The sequence below is a fragment of the Bacillus rossius genome, chromosome 10, assembly GCF_032445375.1.
Source record: "Bacillus rossius redtenbacheri isolate Brsri chromosome 10, Brsri_v3, whole genome shotgun sequence".
Lineage (NCBI taxonomy): Eukaryota > Metazoa > Arthropoda > Insecta > Phasmatodea > Bacillidae > Bacillus > Bacillus rossius.
Genome location: NC_086337.1, coordinates 36,278,812 through 36,300,557, shown reverse-complemented (window position 1 = coordinate 36,300,557; position 21,746 = coordinate 36,278,812). Strand labels below are relative to the sequence as shown.

At 38.5% G+C, this 21,746-nt stretch overlaps 1 protein-coding gene across 1 annotated transcript; it reads left to right on the top strand.

Annotated features, from left to right (window-relative positions):
• The first annotated feature begins 2,998 nt into the window (after positions 1-2,998).
• LOC134536318 (ribosome-binding protein 1-like) lies at positions 2,999-18,987 on the top strand. Its single transcript, XM_063376070.1, has 3 exons — positions 2,999-3,100; positions 12,367-13,271; positions 18,957-18,987. The coding sequence occupies exons 1-3, from the start codon at positions 2,999-3,001 to the stop codon at positions 18,985-18,987; spliced, it is 1,038 nt and encodes a 345-aa protein (XP_063232140.1).
• Positions 18,988-21,746: the final 2,759 nt, after the last annotated feature.

Here is a 21,746-nt window from a genome sequence, read left to right as displayed (position 1 = left end):
ACTGGCCGCAGCGAGAACAAGGATTACTGCCCCTGCGATTGAATCGATACATGCGCATCGGGATTCTCCCCCCACCCCCTGAATCCCTCTCTCCCTGATCATCGTCGACCGACGACGCGATATGCGCTCACAGTTCGAAGTTAGTTGGATTTGTAATTAACACTTTGGATAAAATATATGAAGTGTAGTGGTGATAATTATGCAGGCCTGTTGCACGCAAAGAAAAATTCTGCACCTTTAAAAACATTCCTTTGGAAACCAGTTGCCAAGAAATAGTTTTTAAAACAAACAAGAAATATATTTTTATTTTTATACAACGCATGGCTATATTTATATTTTGTATTTATGAAACAATTTTTCGAGATTATACTGAGCATTTATTACGAAAATTTGCGCTTGATTTTATGTTAAATTGATGTTTCATTAAAGAATTTTTTTTGTACCACGGAAAAGATAATCAAATATTCAACAATATGACTTCATTTTGTTGTATCATGCTTATTAATGTGCGCAGTTAATACTTTAAAGTTATTCAGGGAACGGTAAACAAATAACTTTATCTACTTGAGGTACTGGGATAACACAAAGTATAAATGCCCGGGTAAGGATATGAACCTAGTATTAATGCGAACACTATTTTGTAGTGATACAGTTGTTTTCATGTGAATGTACAAATTACCCAATATCACTAACTTGATATGAATATTTCTGTTCCTTTTACACAAAAAAAAATTATTACAGTTTGCCACTTCACTTGGTTCTCCTGGTATCCGTGCCGCTAAAGACATAGGCCAGTATGCTAATCCTGAGCTACGTCTACGTTCGACTTGTTCCGTTACTGCTGAATTTTCAACAATCGTCTGAAATAATGAAACGATGAGAAGTAAACAGCTGTGACGTCTTGACCCTCTCGGTAGTGATTTCCATTCAAAATAAACAAAAAAATTTTAACTGTAAGAGGAAAATAGTATGTTTTTTTTTACTCCTAATAAAAAACTTCAGATAATCAATACTGTACTCTGGAGGTCACAAAATTTTTATTTTTGTAGTAGATAATTTTTTTGGTTTGTTTCAACTTCATTTAGTCTAATTTATTTATTTTTCACTAGCAGTAGAAATTTCTTTATACACCCTATTTGTCAAAAAATTATATATTCAAGAAAATACTTTCATGTTTTCATTTTTAAACAACTTTTTTTTTGGGAAATAGTGTTGCAGTGTTGTATATAAAAATTGCAATTCTGACTTTAATTGTATGAGGGCTCTATAACTATAAATAGAGAGAAAAATGTACATCCCTGACACGGGCCAACTTTATTTGATAAAAAAATAATAATGATGGACATGATGGTGTTCGTTTCTGAGGTACAGATATGTGTTATTGTTTGTAAATTATTTCAAAATAAATATTTGTTATGAAAAATAACTACTGATTTGTAGATGTTTGCTTACAAAATTATGCTGAAATACGTAGCGAGATACTCTTTATGAGATGCAATCCTATTATGCGACCATTAAAACAGGTTTTAGAAAATACAAAAATAAAAAAATTGAATGTTGCGGCAAGAGCTTATTTCACTAACACCAAGCAACATTTACTGCTCCAGAAAGTTCAGTGTTCTCACATCAGTAATGGGAGTTCGCGCAATCCAAGTGAAAGACTATAATTTTAACGTTCTACTTTATAAGAACCAGTTTCCTGAAAAAAAAAAAAAAAAAGCTGGAATCTTTTGTGGTGGACGAAGCTTTGTGAATAAAGGGATATAAAACTTTAACGGGGCTGGATTGGGGAAACGTACCTCTTTAAAAGGAAAGCGGCCGTATGAAATATGCATCATTTATAGTACAGGAGCGAGGAGCTTCAAACAAATAAGGTAAAACGCCCGCTTTGCCATAAAGAAGGGCATAAATACTTCACCGCTCGTTTCGCGGGCTTGCAGATTGGCTATCTCGGGCGTGGCACACACTGGAAGAGCGGAGATAAACGAGAGGAAATAATTCGGAGCTGCAAAAATAAAATAATATATTTAGGCCTATGAGGAGATTGGATATGCTGAAGTCTAAATTGTGAGGCCAGATATCAGACATCGTATTTAAGAGGGTAGTACTGGTAATTATTTTTCTATGATTTTAAAGTTTTTGCTCGTGAATTTTAAATAAAATAAACAATAACCATGTTTAATTGTTTATAAAAGGTTTTATCAACTTAATAATTACTTATTAAACGGTTTTCATTAACTTAAAGGATAATTTTTATGTTTATTCTGGCATGTACTGGAAACCTGAAATCATGTGATTTGCAGGTTTCAATTAACCGTTTGTATGTAACTTCTGTCATAAACACTTCATTTTTAATATAATGTGCGTAAGTCGATAAGAATTAGGTTTTCCCAAAACCCTGAAGACACAAATTTCTATGATTTGACACAAAAAAAAAAAACTAATTCTTATTGACACAAGAATGATATACTAACAATGAAGAGTTTACGGGAAAGGTTACATACGATCGGTTAATTTAAAACTCCATACGAACCATTTTCGTGCTTTCAATACATGTCAGGTCTGACATAAAAATTTTGCCATAATGGTCCTAAATACCTGCATATAAATACATGCTAAAGTTGATAAAACATTTCATAAACAATTAAAAATGGTTATATTACGAATATATTAAAAAATAATGATCCAAACCACGGAATAATTGAAGCGAAATAATTTATGATTCTACAGGATTCGTCAAAATATCTACTGGTTGAGGTACCGTCAGGATTTAAGCTTGGTGTTAACCACGTGACACATGTTCGGCCAAAAAAAGGGCCACAGTACCGTAGTCGTGGAAAAATGAGGTCCTACAATGTTGGAGCCTTATTCGAGACAGTAACCATTGTCATTGCTGGGCCATTTCTCTAGATTAAAGATGGTAAACCGGTATATCCTGGTGGTGATTAATTACTTCAGTAAGTGGCCGCAGGCTTACTCTGTTTCTAACCAAGAAGCCATGGGGGATGCATTAGTAAACAACTTCATCTGCAGATTCGAGTTACCGATGGAGATGCACTCAGACCAGGGCTGCAGTTTTAAAACCGCCATATTCCAGGATGTGTGTCGGTTACTTGGGGAAAAAAATTGGTTGTCTGTAAAGTCGGTTTACGGACGATAGTTTAACGTAACAACGTCATAACAAAACATTGATGAAATTATTGCATACTTTTATGAATAAAATTGAATCATTTTTATTGAATTATCACTATTTTTTTTTGGACACAAAGAAGGAGTGAAATGAAATATACAATTTAATTGATAAATTTACTTTTATTTGTACTCATTAATTCAAATATGTTTATTACTTTAACGAAGAGATTATTTTAACTATAACTTTTATACATGTTTGCTATTTAACTTCTTCAAATCTGTGTTATTCTGTTAAGGAAAGAACGATGATAGGAAAAGTATAAAACGAATGGGAGTGTTTGGAGTTTAATGTGCCTCGAAAAAGTCAAATCTATGGTTGTTCCAATCGAGTGGAAGAGAGATAGATGCGGCGCAAGCGTACAATGAGCGTAACGGGACAATGTGCGTAACGGGAAAATTAGTCATCCTTTTTCGTGCTTGCAGCTGGCGTTCATCGATTTATTAGACGTTGTCACGTCAAAAAGAAAACCAGGACTACACGCTTACATCCTCAGTCTGACGGCATGGTGGAATGGTTCAGCAGGCCTTGCCAAGATTGTGCCTGACCACCAACGAGATTATTGATGGCATATGGGGCTGCCATTCATGACTCAACTTGAGGAATTCATAACCAGTATTGTGTATGGACAATGAGATGAGACTACCCTGTGATACGTAGTGCGGCCATCCACGCCAATGGCCAACCAGCACCACCGACTGTGCCAATCATCTGGATAAGCTTATGGCATCCGTACACGAAGAGTCCTATAAAAACTTCTTTTTTTAATTGTGATGTTAAGTTTTAGCCGTTTCTAATGATTTGGCTGTCGTTACAGGACGATAAAGCCAAAATGAATAAGCCTATAATTGACTTGATGTAAGTTTTTGGACATACGCCATCAAGTCATGCACTCCCATTGCACAAATCTTTCAAAGATAAGCCTATAATTGCTTAAAAGACCCTATCAGCTTTAAATTTTAAGTGCGAGCCTGCAAAAAAATGAAGGGTAGTTTTCTAGGGTACGTGCTCTACCGAAAAACAAAAAAAAAAAAAAATAAGAAAATTCCGAAAATTGTATATCTGTGTACAATTTGTCCAAAACAAAATATTTTTAATAAAGCTAATCCAACCAAACGTTTTAACGATTTTACAAAAAATTAAATGCAGCTAACCTAATAATTCACACGAGTCGACAGTACTTTAAAAGTAGCTAACCTAACCTAAAAGAAACAACTAATCCAAACTGTAAACTAATTGAAATATCGCAATGCCGCTTAATATAATCATTAAATAAAACGTGAGGAACTAAAAAAAAAAAAAATTCAGAACTTTCAATTTTTTTTTCCCTGAATAGTACCTAATCTAAAAAAAATTAACAAATTAAGATTGTGAGAGAGTTCATGGTATCTTCTTTAATCCCCATGGCAGTGAAATCACTTTAAAAGTTGACTTTAAAAAAAAAAAAAAAAGTCATCCCGGGTGGAGAAACGCGGGACGAAAACGAAACTGCATTAAATACTGACGACGCGCCCGGGCAGATTACGAGCCGCGAGAACAACAGAGCGCGCGCACAATGGCTCGGGGAAAAGCGACGCAGCGATCCCCCAGGCCCGTGACGTACAGGAAAGCAAAAAAGGGGGGGGGGGGGGGGCGTTACGTCATAAATATCGCCTCCCCCACACACACAATGCCCGCAGGAAGTGAAGGAAAGCGAGCGAAGCGACCAATAAAAGATAAAAAAAAGGGGGGGGGGGGGAGGGGGGGAGGTATGGATAACGAGTCGTGTGTCATTTGTCCTCCTGCCCCGGCAATGCGCGGCCGAGTTAACAAAATAAATTAAATAAAAAATAAAAAAATCCTTTTCGGGCTAGCCGTGTTTATTTCACAAATTGATAGTGCGCATTGGCAATGGGTTTGAGACGTTACATTTATGGTTCAGCATAGCAAATTTCTATAATAGTTATTTGTTGGTTTACAATTTAAGCTCTTAACTTTTAATTACAGTTAACTGTAATCTTATGTTATTAAATTGATTTGGTTTAAACGATTTAATATTTATGTTTTAAAATAATATCTTGGGTAAATACGTGAGTGAGGGGGGGGGGGGGGGGGGGAAAGTCTATTTGTGTAAGTACAGGACTGACCTAGTTGCGTATTGTGATTCTCGGATCTGACGTTGCAGAGCGAATGTGTTGGGAACGACGAGAGGGTTTTTTGGGGGTTGGGGGGGGGGGGGGGGGGTTGCAAAATCCTGATAGTCAGGCGAAAATTATAAGTCTCTTGCTGATACAATGAATTGGAAACCTTGAAAGTTACGCAACACGTGAAGATTACATTTACAGTCAGTCTTTATATAATATATAATTTAAAAGGTTTTACATTACGTAACGGTGAGGGGTCCGACAAAGCGTTTTTCCCCCGGGAACACTTAAGTTTCTCCCGACGACCCTACAACTATTCTGATCTCTCTGGCACCTGCAAATTAAAAATAAAATAGTGCGTGTAGTCCCTAGGCGCGGAAGAAGTGAAACTTTGTAATGTGGAAATGAAAATAGGAAGGGGTAGAAATTGATTTTTAGTGAAATCATATTGTATCAAATCAAACTAAACTAAATCATGAAATCATTCAACGATAAAAGCTGTTTATTTAATTAAGCGGACGGGTTCGCCCCAATGAGAAAAATTGACGCGGCGAGACCTCGTGGACATAGAGAAATGACACACACACTCACTATTATTGTGTCTATGAAACACGCATTCACTCTCGCTCTGTCTCTTTCTATTCCCCCTCCCCAGGAGCGTTAAACGTTTAACGCAACCTTGTTGGAAGTCGCATTAGAAGATTCACTTCAAAAACCAGTTTAGTACTATTAAATATGCAGAATCACGCAATTGACACCATCAGCGGCAAGAATCACAGTAGTATATAATAGGGCATACTGGCACAGGCTTCCAGGCTGTGGATTGATGATTGTCGACCGCCATATTGGATTGTGACGTCACGGCGGCCATCTTGGATGGTTGTAACCTTGACCTTGACCTTGACCCCGGCGGCCATTTTGGATCCGCCATCTTGGATCCGCCATTTTGGATGACGTCATTTTGTTTTCTCGAACTTTCCTCCATTTTGTTTTCCGCCATTTTGAATTATGACGTCACCGTTGCAATTTCCGTTACGTCCGCCATCTTTAACTTTTTTATTTATTATCCGATTTTAATGAAATTTTTTTTAAAATTTATAAAAAAATTAAATTAATAAAATTTTAATAAAATATTTAAAAAAAACATACATTTACGACACGGAGTTCGGAGTCCTCGGTTCGAACCCGACGAGGGCAAAAAAATTAAAAATGGCGTCCGATCCTTCCCTCACAGTGGACGCAGGCAGACTGACTCCCACCACTTTTTTCAAAGCATATATATCGTCACCTAGTATGACGTCATGTCCACCATCTTGTCTTCGCTGCTGGAGACCACCATTTTGTTTTCGTTGGCGAGAGTGCGCTGACATCATGTTAGTTTAGTTCTTATCCGCTAGAGTGCAGTAATCATTTATTATTACTGTGACACCCGCCATCTTGAAATTTGGACACCATCTTGAAAATCCGTAATTATTTAGCTAGAAATTCGGGAAAAATTCCAAAATTCATTAAATAAATCACTCATTAACTTACATATTGATTCGATCAGCTCCTGTCCTCGGTTCGATACCGAATCGATGCAATAATGTTTAATTTTATGTAAAAAATAATAATTTCAATAAACCATGTTCAAAATTCGTAAAGAGACTTTAAATCATCTACTACCATCATCCTACCAGTCAACAAGACCACCATATTGGAAATTCGTAATTGTAATGCTAGAGATTCGGGAAAAAGTTCAAAATTCATTAAATAAATTTGTAATCCATATAATGATTGATTGGATCGACTTAGGTCCTTGGTTCGATCCCTGGCCGATACAAAACAACTTTAATTTAAAAAAATACTAAAAAAAGTGTTAGGTTTGAGAAAAGAAAAACACCACATGTTCTTTTAAAAAAATTTTATTACATAAATTCAATACACTACTACAAGTACAAAAAAACACTGACAAATTACTAAAGCCTTTTGGATTCCTCGATTCAAACAGTCTTCTTATTGTACGGACTAAGCCTTTTACATGACTTTAAATGTCTATCCGATCCGGTCATCACCGCAGCCAGAGACGGACTGAAGTTCATATCACTTATATAGTCTCATTAGCCGGTACAACACATGAGTCAAATTAATAACCAGGTTCATTATACGTCTCGGAGCATTTTTTATAATGACGATGTAAGCTATCGAGACGTGAAATTAGTTTATTACACTTATTGCACTGAAATTGTATTCTTTGAACATTATAAGAACAACCGCTTCTTTCATGTCTGCGAGCATTTGAGGTGATAGTAAATGATGCACCACAGTATTTGCACTGATGCGAAGTAGGCTCTTCATTAATTGAAGTATTCAATGCTGATGAAACTTCAGCTGATGGTGGAACAGCACATATCGAAGTCTCCTCCAGTGTTGTCAGAGGCGTTGCCAACGGGATCTGCTCCAACATCGTCGACACTGACGTCATGGTTCCCGTAGTCGATGGTACATCCTCCATCGAGTTCGACGTTAAAGTCGGTAAAGATGCCATCGAAGTCTCAAGAACAGGCAATTACACGACTTATGCACCAGAAGAAACAAACTAGGTGATCCGTACACCGTCGACGGCAGTAACAAACTGAGCGTCCTGCTGTCTAGGACTCGTTTATATACATTAACCGGTTTGATCAATACGCTAGTCAAATCAAGAACAATTTACTAAAATACTAGAGTCAAAACAACATTAAAAAAATAGAAGCACCATCAACAAAAAAGGAAGCACATTTGGAAGCACCTTCAAAAAAGGAAAAACAATAGGAAGCACCGACAACGAAAAGGCAGCACAATAGGAAGCACCGACTACGAAAAAACAGCACATTTGGAAGCACCGACAACGAAAAGGCAGCACATTTGGAAGCACCGACTACGAAAAGTCAGCACATTTGGAAGCACCGTCATCGAAAAGGCAGCACATTTGGAAGCACCGACAACGAAAAGGCAGCACAATAGGAAGCACCGACTACGAAAAAACAGCACATTTGGAAGCACCGACAACGAAAAGGCAGCACCGTCATCGTAAAGGCACATTTGGAAGCACCGACTACGAAAAGGCAACACATTTGGAAGCACCGACTACGAAAAGGCAGCACATTTGACAGCACCGACTACGAAAAGGCAGCACATTTGACAGCACCGACAACGAATAGGCAGCACCGACAACGAAAAGGCAGCACATTTGGAAGCACCGACTACGAAAAGGCAGCACATTTGGAAGCACCAACTACGAAAAGGCAGCTCATTTGGAAGCACCAACAACGAAAAGGCAGCACATTTGGAAGCACCGACTACGAAAAGGCAGCACATTTGACAGCACCGTCAACGAAAAGGCAGCACATTTGGCAGCACCGCCATCGAAAAGGCAGCACATTTGGAAGCAGCGCCAACGAAAAGGCAGCACATTTTGGATGCATCATCGAATAAGGAAGCACATTTGGAAGCTCCATCAACTAAAAAAGGCAAAAAGGAAGCACAAGTTACGAGATCTAAGTCTTAGTAAGAAATCATAATACAAGAAATAAAAACATTACATTCTTATAATTTAAATTATTTATTTTATTGCTTTACATTATACAAATGCAAGTAAAACAAGTCATTATTGTATGTAGCCAGCATTCCTCAGTTCCTTGAGTATGAAGGATATTTCTTTGATGCACGAATAGTTTCCTGCACAAAGCGAACCATGTAGAAGTCTTAGCCGGTCAACCAATATGTTTGGATCTTTCCATGATGTGTAATCATTCTCTTCTACCACCATCTTCCTTGCACCTTTATAATAAATATTATGATCTCTGGTGTCTTCCGTTTTACCACCAACCTCAGGGTAACTTTCATGTTTGAGACGGTGATCATCACAAGCTTGATCAGATTTATTTAATATATCACGTCGTTTCCATCGTTTCGGTCTCAGGACACCGCCACATTCTTCGATCTTGGCAGCTTTAGGTGCTTCATCATAGTCTATGTCTTTGTCAACAGCCTCAGAGTCACTGTAACAATCACCGTAGAAGGAATCGTCTTCACCCAATTTACCGTAATAATTCGATGTTGATGATGTTGAAGTGTCTTCATCGTCTTCATGCTTCCTTTTTAGGAGTCCATCATTTTTACAAAGTAGGAAAGATCTACTTGAATTCGGCTGGAATATATTCTCACTTTTCACGTTAAGGATTCTTCCATTGTCTTCATTCTTCCGTAAATCATCAACCTTCTTCAATTTAAGTTCTTTGTCGAGATCGGAAGAGCCAAGAAAATTATTGTCGTAATGCAGATCACTCTTCCTTAGGCTAGTAGATTCATCGTTGTCCTCTAGCTTGTACACAGGCTTGGCGCTACAAGTTCTGCCATGTCTTTTTAGGCTCTCTCTCCGCGTAAACGACTTGCTACATCGAACACAACTTATCATATTGCGCAGTGGATTTTTAACACAGTCATTCTTCTCGTGTTGTCTTTTATTCTTTCTCAAGATAAACTCTTTACTGCAAAACTTACACCTATGTTCTTTCGATACAGCGTCAGATCCCAAATCGGAAAGCATATTAGTTACTGAGACTAATGCCAGATACCAATTGAGTGTTTTAAATTAGATTCAATACTTAAATAGAAATTTTTTAATATTTCATCAGCGAGAATTAATATATCTCATGCAAAAGTACTTTATGCATGTAGTTCTGCTTTTCAACAACAGATGTCGCCACATGTTGCTTGCAGGTAAATAATATTTAGTTATTTTATGCGGGATGCGGGATGCTCACTATCGATCGCAAAAGAAGGATGGCTTCGTTAGACTCCAAGGAAAAGGAAGTTCGTCTTGCATGTTGGTGCTCCACAGATGTCTCATGGCGTAATATTAATTTGACTGAGTAATGATATTTGTTAATTCCACCTCATAAAAAAATTGCAAGTTTTGATTTAGTAGCAGAAATTATCGAATTAAATGTAACTCCAAATAAAATGACATGTCTCATTAGAACAAAAAAAAAATCCATGCAGAGAGCGGTTTCTCAGAATAGTCAGAAACACTTGAAGAAACCACAGGAATGATTGCAAGAACACGGGAAAAACCATCAAAATATTGTCAAGAATAATCAGGAGCACACTGAGGAAACCACCATAATATTAACAATAATAATCGGAAGCACACGGAGAAAACCATCATAATATTGACCAGATTAATCGGAAGCACACAGAGAAAACCACCACATGTTTTCTTTGATATCATAAAATTACAAGAAAAAATATTTAAAAATAAAAATAAATTAATAAAAAATTAAAAAAATTAAAAAATGCATAAACAGTTTCTGCTAGCTTGTAAACTTATCATTGTTGAGCAAAGATAGAGTTCTTGTACAAGCCACCACCAGCGGCCAGAATAACGAAAATGACATTATCGGCTGCCAGAATCACGCAACTGACACCATCGGCGGCAAGAATCACGAAAATGACATTATCGGCTGCCAGAATCACGCAACTGACACCATCGGCGGCCAGAATCACGAAAATGACATTATCGGCTGCCAGAATCACGCAACTGACACCATCGGCGGCCAGAATCACGAAAATGACATTATCGGCTGCTAGAATCACGCAACTGACACCATCGGCGGCCAGAATAACGAAAATGACATTATCGGCTGCCAGAATCACGCAACTGACACCATCGGCGGCCTGAATCACGAAAATGACATTATCGGCTGCCAGAATCACGCAACTGACACCATAAGCGGCCAGAATCACGAATATGACATTATCGGCTGCCAGAATCACGCAACTGACACCATCGGCGGCCAGAATCACGAAAATGACATTATCGGCTGCCAGAATCACGCAACTGACACCATCAGCGTCCAGAATAACGAAAATGACATTATCGGCTGCCAGAATCACGCAACTGACACCATCAGCGGCCAGAATCACGAAAATGACATTATCGGCTGCCAGAATCACGCAACTGACACCATCAGCGGCCAGAATAACGAAAATGACATTATCGGCTGCCAGAATCACGCAACTGACACCATCGGCGGCCAGAATCACGAAAATGACATTATCGGCTGCCAGAATCACGCAACTGACACCATCGGCGGCCAGAATCACGAAAATGACATTATCGGCTGCCAGAATCACGCAACTGACACCATCGGCGGCCAGAATCACGAAAATGACATTATCGGCTGCCAGAATCACGCAACTGACACCATCGGCGGCCAGAATCACGAAAATGACATTATCGGCTGCCAGAATCACGCAACTGACACCATCAGCGGCCAGAATCACGAAAATGACATTATCGGCTGCCAGAATCACGCAACTGACACCATCGGCGGCCAGAATCACGAAAATGACATTATCGGCTGCCAGAATCCAGCAAGTGACACCATCAGCGGCCAGAATCACGAAAATGACATTATCGGCTGCCAGAATCAAGCAAGTGACACCATCAGCGGCCAGAATCACGAAAATGACATTATCGGCTGCCAGAATCCAGCAAGTGACACCATCAGCGGCCAGAATAACTAAAATGACATTATCGGCTGCCAGAATCACGCAACTGACACCATCGGCGGCCAGAATCACGAAAATGACATTATCGGCTGCCAGAATCACGCAACTGACACCATCGGCGGCCAGAATCACGAAAATGACATTATCGGCTGCCAGAATCACGCAACTGACACCATCGGCGGCCAGAATCACGAAAATGACATTATCGGCTGCCAGAATCACGCAACTGACACCATCGGCGGCCAGAATAACGAAAATGACATTATCGGCTGCCAGAATCACGCAACTGACACCATCGGCGGCCAGAATCACGAAAATGACATTATCGGCTGCCAGAATCACGCAACTGACACCATCGGCGGCCAGAATCACGAAAATGACATTATCGGCTGCCAGAATCACGCAACTGACACCATCGGCGGCCAGAATCACGAAAATGACATTATCGGCTGCCAGAATCACGCAACTGACACCATCGGCGGCCAGAATCACGAAAATGACATTATCGGCTGCCAGAATCCAGCAAGTGACACCATCAGCGGCCAGAATCACGAAAATGACATTATCGGCTGCCAGAATCACGCAACTGACACCATCGGCGGCCAGAATAACGAAAATGACATTATCGGCTGCCAGAATCACGCAACTGACACCATCGGCGGCCAGAATAACGAAAATGACATTATCGGCTGCCAGAATCACGCAACTGACACCATCGGCTGCCAGAATCACGCAACTGACACCATCGGCGGCCAGAATCACGAAAATGACATTATCGGCTGCCAGAATCACGCAACTGACACCATCAGCGGCCAGAATAACGAAAATGACATTATCGGCTGCCAGAATCACGCAACTGACACCATCGGCGGCCAGAATCACGAAAATGACATTATCGGCTGCCAGAATCCAGCAAGTGACACCATCAGCGGCCAGAATCACGAAAATGACATTATCGGCTGCCAGAATCAAGCAAGTGACACCATCAGCGGCCAGAATCACGAAAATGACATTATCGGCTGCCAGAATCCAGCAAGTGACACCATCAGCGGCCAGAATAACGAAAATGACATTATCGGCTGCCAGAATCAAGCAAGTGACACCATCAGCGGCCAGAATCACGAAAATGACATTATCGGCTGCCAGAATCCAGCAAGTGACACCATCAGCGGCCAGAATAACGAAAATGACATTATCGGCTGCCAGAATCCAGCAAGTGACACCATCAGCGGCCAGAATAACGAAAATGACATTATCGGCTGCCAGAATCCAGCAAGTGACACCATCAGCGGCCAGAATAACGAAAATGACATTATCGGCTGCCAGAATCACGCAACTGACACCGTCGGCGGCCAGCTGACCTCGCGAGCAGCTGCGACCACCTCCAGGCCCTGCGACACGCGTGGCCGCCACAACCAAGTGTGCGCTCTTTTTTTTAAAAAAATAGTTGGCACGCACTTTCTGGCCTCCGTGCTGGCCAGTGTGCACACGCCGCGAGGCCTCCTACACACGGGAAGTCTTCTTTTCACAGACGAGAGAGCCGAACTCCCGATCGTGCATCTTCGGTTTTTTTGAAGATATACTTCGAATGAGACTTCCAACAAGGTTGCGTTAAACGTACAACGCTCCTGGGGAGGGGGTATAGAAGGAGAGAGAGCGAGAGTGAATGCTATTGTAAGGAACTAAGTAGAGAGTAAGAAAAAAATAAAGATCCTGACAGTTTGTAGTGTCGCCATATTTGTTTCAATTTTCAATACCCTTTTTGTGTATTACAATTTAAATTGCAGAAAAAAAAATAATGTTTCATAGACACATAAATAGTGAGTGTGCGTCATTTCTCTATGTCCACGAGGTCGCACCGCGTCAATTTTCTCCTTGGTGCGAACCCGTCTGCTTAATTAAATAATAAGCTTTTAATGTTGTATGATTTCATGATTTATTTTAGTTTGATTTGATACAATGTGATTTCACTAAAAATCAATTTCTACACCTTCCTATTTTCATTTCCACATTACGAAGTTTCACTTCTTCCGCGCGGAGGGACTCCACGCACTATTTTTGCATGCAATTAAAAACTATTTTTTAATGATGCCAAAGAAGTAAAACTTCTCACGCGCGTACCTAAGTACACGCACCCATTTTTTTTGTTCATTGTAAAAGGTTAGGTTAGCTACATTATAAATACTTTAAAACATTGTGGACGCTTGATTTGGTTAGGATAGCTACATTAAAGATATTGTGAAGTCATGTAAACTGTTTCCAGCCCTGAATAGCTACGTATTAAAAAGTTATTTGCTTAGCAACCATAGAATGATTTTACAGTATTTTTAATGTAGCTATACTTACCTAATATAACCAACCATCCACAATGTTTTAACGTATTTATAATGTAGCTAACCTATCCTAATACGAACGCAAAATTTAATGCAACACCGGTTTATACAATGAGATAGAACGGGGAAAAAAAAAGCGAGCTTGAACTTCGGGGAACTTCGGGTGTGGCTCTCTCGTCTGTGAAATGAAGGCTTCCCCCTGCAAACTAGGCGGCCAGAGAGTGCGTGTCAACTACTGAGGAAGAGCGCACACTTGCCGCTTCCTGAAGGTGGTCGCAGCTCCACACGCGGTCAGCTGGCCACCGATGGTGTCATGTGCGTGATTCTGGCCGCCGATAATGCCATTTGCTTGATTCTGGCCGCAGATGATGTCAGATAAGCCAAATGACAAACCTAAACAGTTATTACGGACAACGGGAAGCCTACAACTCACATAGTTTCGGTTCCCTGCGAGAATTTCCGAAGATTTCCGAAGTTTTGCGTTTTAGTACTAACGCCACTTCAGCCGCTAAATCAGAAGTTTCCAATGAAAACAAGCATGTTGTGACTGACCTGACCTAACCTAACCCTTCGATATTTTTTAATTTCAATTTTTGAGAGAAATTCGAAGTTGCACGAACGTGGTAGGGAACCGAAACTACGTGAGTTGTAGGCTTCCCATGAACAACACAACGACGACAGCACAGATGAAAAATTTCAAACTTAAATTTCCGACGTAACAAAAATTCCGTGGAAGGAATTTAATCTTGAAAAAAAAAATTAACAGCAAAGATAAACACAGTGGGCTAGCAAGAGACAGTTTCAACACTGACAGAAATGCAGACAGACAACGAAACTTGATTTATGATTGTTTTCTGTGGATTTGATTTTTCACTTTTATTTAAATTCTTAATTTGCAATCATCAATTTCTTCCCATGAAAAACAGTGTAAAATGCAATGGCGTATGTCCAAATAATTGTATTAAAACACCCTGATATGCTGATATGTTCACACATTTATTGCAACTTGAGTCTTTCGCTGACAAACATTCTAGACGCCGACAATGGATGCCGGATAAGAAATCAGGATAATAAATTTAAAAAAAACTTTCTGCGAAGATGCGAGACAGGAAAATAAAATGCAATTACGGAAGAAGCGGGAAAACTAGATAATGTGTGAGCGTGCAATAAATCACGTCGGAGAGACTTAAAGAATGCAGCATTAAAATGCATGGAAATTATCTGAAGATAAGCCCAACACAGTCAAATTAAAAATCTTCACTGGGAACTTTATTAAGATCTTAGCAACAAACAGTACTTCCTAAAACTAATACACTTTTATAAAAGATTTTTTCTGCAAAATCTATTTAAAAAAAAAAACACTGCGCAAACTACACTGTAGCTGGCTAACCTTTATTTTTAAAACAGAGTAATAAACTGAACTATAAAAACGTTATTGTAATCCTATCCTAATAACATATAATTGGGAAAGTTTGAATGTTTGGTACTTAATCATGTCTTTACTACTGACCGTGTGGTACCCTGGATCCTGGTTAAGGAATAATTTATCTAAAAATGAAAAAAAATTATATATTAAAAATCACTTATACTGAGATACCACGTCTAGGTGTTAACCCATAAATAAAAAAAAACGAAGCAGAGTTACTGCAAATTTAGGAGTTCTAATTAGGCCTAAAAGAACAAAAACATAGCTTAATTATATCTTTTTAAAATTTATTATGACTAAAAAAATTGACACCTTATCACGGCCATCTCAATGTGCACAAAAATAACTTTCAAAGAGTTCCAGCACATAGAAGTATAGTTTACAGAAAATACTTTACGTACACAGCCAGAAAACTAGGGAATAAATACCAAAAAATTGAAGTCCAAAATTTTTTTACTGTATTTTCAATGTTAATGAAATTTAGGTTAACAATGGTAATACTATTTTAATTTTTTTTCAGTATTGGAATAGCGTATGTCCTTAAAAATGTTTTTAAATCAATCTTTCATATAGAAAAATCATTCAAAGAACATTCTTGTTTTTGTCCGTAAGAAACCATAACGTGGATTTCCTTACCGCCATAATGGGAAGAGAAACTTCACGGTCATTGCTTAGCCGCTGTCCTGTTAGTTCTACCTAACTTTTGCTAGCACATGCTCCATCTGAACTCATAGGTACAGTATCTCTGGTGTAACCACACGTACCAGAAATATGGTGCACTAGCGCATACCAGAATTAGACTCTAAGAACCAGGTCCCAGAATTCGTTCATCCTGCCACGTAAAAATACCAGGCTTTTATAATAATAAGAATAATAGTTTGAATAACGTTAACTAGTACATTAAAATATGCTCTACGTCAAACCACAACATTAACTATAATGATTTTTTTTAAATAGTGTGTATATTCGAATACCAAATGTAAAGAATAAATAAAATATTTTGTCATTAATGTTTACATAAGCTTATTTTGACAGTTCTGTATTACAAATTGTTGGTGAGTGATTGACTCTTGCGCACAAGACGAGAATCTGCAACATATTATGGTAAGGAGACGAGAGGGGAATAAAAAAAATAAAAGAAAGGGTTTCCCAATTTAATTTCTAAACCGGCGGGATGATAGCGTTATTTTAAATACGAATTAATTAAATGTCAAAAACTAACCTTTTCCCAAATTGACTACAAAATATATCACAATGAATATTTTTATTAAATTCAGTCATTGTAACATACTTTTATTTTCATAAGTACTCACTTTGTCAAAGTATGTATTTTTTTCCGAACTGCATACACCGTTTATTAATTCGGTTATAATTATATCATCGTCAACTTTTCGTCGCTAAAAAAAAACTAATCCATTACTTAATCCTTCTTTTTCGCATCGCCTTATTTGACTAATTACGGCTGTCGTATCAATCTTTGCTCACAAGTTCTCGTAGAATTTTTTTTCCGTAAACCTTAATTAAAGTGGCATATCAGTCACTTTAATGACGCAGTAAATCAACTCGTTGTACGGAAAACATCGCAGGCAGTGCCGCAGATATAACTAAAATTTAAGTAAGACAGATCATGTAACACAGCACCCGGCAAATAATAAAGAAGCTGAAAAAAATATTTGAAGGAAGAAAAGTCCCGTTAAATTTATATTGTGGTGGAATGATTAGTGTGTTTATTCGGGGTGGTTAAAGACGAGAAGTAGGACGCAAAACACGCATCCATCTTGGTTTCCATTAGTTTTTTTAGGCCATAAACAATATTTTATCGTTTGGTTTTTAAATATGTTGCTTCGTTAAGGCAAAGTACGTAATTAAGTGGCATGTGTGGTAGTTAATAGGGACTGGCTGCTAATGACAATTTCCAACGTGAAGTCATTGGTGTTTATAACAGGATAACCATAATAGTATGTCCCGGTTTCAGTGGTTTACAACAGTTAAATTTAGACTATTTACAACCAATACATAAAATCGAAGGTAAACAAACATTTTTTAAAACTAATGTTCAATTGTGCACCTTTAGTTATACGGAACACATCCAACCTAAAGTCCAATTCTTCTCACACTTCGTTTAACACGTCCGGAGTAATGTAAACAATAACCTCTTCAATTCTGTGTCTCAACTCTGGCAAAGATTTTGTGATCATATTTAATTATTTATTTTCTTGCGTACAGTTAGTTGGGCCACGGACAGGTTTTCAACAAATACGTGACTTTCATACACTTAAATATTAAAATTTTATATCGTAGCAAACATAGTTTTCTCTTGGGAAGTCCCATGTGTTTGTCTGTTGCCGTCGTCGTTGTGTTGTCCAGAATATATATGTTTAATTTGATCTCTGTGTTCGCATGTGCGTCGCTTGTCCTTATTTTGTCAAGATTATCTTTTGACGTGACAACGTCTAGTAAATCGATGAACGCCGGCTGCACGCACGAAAAAGGATGACTCATTGTCCCGTTACGCTCATTGCACGCTTGCGCCGCATCTATCTCTCTTCCACTCGATTGGAACAACCATCGATTTGACTTTTTTTTTAGGCACATTAAACTTGAAACACTCCCATTCGTTTCCTACTTTTCCTATCATCGTCCTATCCTTAACAGAATAACACGGATTGGAAGAAGTTAAATAGCAAACATGTATAAAAGTTATAGTTAAAATAATCTCTTCTTTAAAGTTATAAACATATTTGAACTAATTAGTGCAAATAAAAGTAAATTTATTAATTAAATTGTAGATTTCATTTCACTCCTTCTTTGTGTCCATACAAAATAGTGATAATTCAATAAAAATGATTCAATATTATTCATAAAAGTATGAAATTATTTCATCAATGTTTTGTTATGACGTTGTCACGTTAAACTATCGTCCGTAAACCGACTTTACAGACAACCAATTTTTGGTTCATATGTTTTGTCGCTGCGTTGTCCAAGATTGTTGTTTGTATTTACTGCTCTTGTTACAAACCGTATCGTCGTTAGCCCACTGTGCTTGTCTGTCCCGTGATAATGTTTCTGGCCGATCCCTTCCAAAGAATTTCTCTGTGCTGTCTACCCATCAACACAGTTGACATCGGCCGATTTTGGCTTTTTTTTCTTCTGTGTGTCGGTGTATTCCTCTTTCTTGATCATTTTGTGATTTCTAGAATACACGCAATGAAAACCAGCAATGAGGCATGTTCATAAGTTTTTCTTGGCTTAACACCACCCTCCCTATCACCTTAAAACGCATTTGTGCCCCTTCCTTCTCCCCTCTTCCTGGACTGAACTAATTGGCTGGCGTGCGTTGGTCGCAGATACACCACCGCCCCCTACGGGAAGCCTTAAATTCTTTGACACCCCCTATCAGTTCCCGATCATTTTTTTTCAAGTTCGCCACTCGCTTGTGCAATTTTGCAGCCAAAATTAAAACTATTTAGCGATAATTCATGCATTTTAGAGTATTTAAAATATCGCTCATCAAACCCAACGACCCTTTCATTATTAAGTTCGTAATTATGCAAAAAAAAAATTCAAACAACCTTTATTTTACCTCCAATAGGTGCGTACGCAGAATTTCATATTTGAATGAGGGGGAAGGGAAAACATAATATCTTACCTGTTTGCTTTCAAAATTTTGTTGTGTTGGTGGAAATGATACTTATGTGATTTTTTTTTTTTTTTAACGATTTCTTAGGATGGAAAAAAATAATTAAATTGCGCGAACACAGATTTATTCGTGCGACCGACCCGGGCTCAGTGAATCTTAAAGTTTTCCCCCCCCTGTGACGTCACGCCGACGGCGGCGCGCGCGCGTCGGCGCGATCCCGTCCCCATGGCAACGCGCGGTCCCTCACGTCCAAGTGGAACTCGTCTCGTCGTTTAATTGGGCCGCGGCGCGCCCGCCGGCTGTTTGAAATGCTCTCCACACGCGGCGTCGCAACCCGCGTCCCTCAGCAGTCGCGAGGGGCCTTACGTCGGGGGGGGGGAGAAGGGGGGGGGGGGGGGGGGGTTTGTCGTCGTCCGAGACCTGCCCCGCCGACCACGGGCTAATGAGGGCGACGCGCCATGCGCAGAAAACTGCGCAGTGAACACACGCGAGCTTCCGGAAGCATTTTTTCACTAAGGCGCCCGCCTCGTCAGGGGTGTATGTGATGAATGGCGGCTTCAGGATGACTTTTCGGGAGGGGCTATCGCACAAAGAAAGGTTGCAAAAAATTGATAGTTTAATTGGCCTTGGAATATTATTTACAAATTACAGGTTTCAAATAAGTTACAGAACCTTAGTAGCTCCATGCAACTTTTGATGAGATAAAAGTTTAACATAAGGAAATTAAATATTTAAGTAAACATAAATATACACTAATCAATAAAAATTGGTCTCGGGAGGGGTTATCGCCCCCACAGCCCCCCTTCTGGAGCCGCGCTTGGTACAGTATGTGTTTTAGTGAAGCGGGATGATATGGTATTTCTAGCGCGGGGTGTAACCTGTAAGCTCAAGGCTCTGAACTGACGCACAGTCTTCTCCGTCGTCACAGTATAACTGTGAAATCAGAGCAGTGACCGTAACATTATATGGACGAGAAATGAAGATAAAGGACGTAATGCAAGTCCGTTAAGTGCTTTCAAGAATCTGCACTGCTTGTTTTAACGCCTAAAAAATTACTCTGAAAACATGCGTTTCAGCCATTTTAACTCTTCTAAGAATACAGTTTAAAAATTTGATCCGAAATCAAAAGTACTTTTCGGCCGTTAGCGAAATCTTAATGTTTTTCCGTAAACAGACCCCACTCGGATATCTTGAGGAGTTTTGAAATCGCGTTGTTTTTCCTGAAGCTCTGCACAGTGTATGTGTGCCCGGGTGAGCTCGGTATCAGGGAACGAATCTAGGGGATTGAAAAGGGGGTGTGCGTGAAGAGGGGAGGGAGGCTTTTCCCAGGTGCTGAGTTAGAGGAGGCACATGATAGGCCGACAAATTTTTGTGAAATATAAGGCGAATATAAATATAGTGACTGAAAACAGTCAGTATATGTGCCCTAATTTTATATGTACACATTATTATAACTTGTTTTAGTTTAACCTTGAATATGTATAGGATTAAGGTAATACAACAGTCAAAGTAAGTATAGTTTCTGTAATTTGTCAAGTAATTCTTCAATATTGTAATTTAAAAAAAACTATAAAAAAATGTTTTTATCAGTTACACATTAAAAGAAAGAGGAGTTCCACTTTACACCTCCTGGTTCCATCATCAGATCGGTTCGATGGTACCAAATTATTGTATTGTCATTCGGATTACATATACTTGCCAAGTTACAAATCGATACGACAATTAGAAGTAGGTTAAGATCGACTTGTACGATTCATTTACATAGGTCATTAGTTAGTTAAAATTGAAGCTAATAAAATCATTTTAATGACGAATTGTGTGACATTTTACTACTGGTAAATAAGACTTTTTAAATATCTTGTGACAAAATTTGTTACCAATACCAAATGCATAAGAGCTACCCTAATAAATTTACAAAAAAAAGCCCATAATAATAATAATGAAATAACCAAAATAGCATGTTATGCCTTGCAATAATAATTAAAAATTAGGAAAACATTTACTTGAAAACTAAAGTACCTCTTCAAAATCAAAGCCAGCAAGGTTCAGAATACCAATCGAATCACGTTGTTATAGTCCGTGTCATATAATTTATATTAGATGATAGCAGTGTTGATAAAATCAATTATTTAAAAAAAATATTTTTTATGAACATAACAATTCTGCTTAGGTTTTTTATTAGAATATGTTTAAAAGAATATGAAAAAATTATTCAAATTAACATTACGGCTTTAATATCTTCGCGGTTTAATTTTTGCTTTAAATAATACTATTAACTTCTTAGATTGTCATTAATAGTGTAACTGAGGATGCTTTACTTTCATTTAAGTATTCTATAGTTTATATCACCACAAATTAGCCAAAAAAATTGTGTTTATTAATTCACACTTTGAATCTCACCAGCACTCGGTATATTATTTAAAACATTAGAGTTTAATACCAAAATACTGTAGAAGCAAAATTCGTTCCTTGTTTATATTCAACCTTTGTGTGTGAA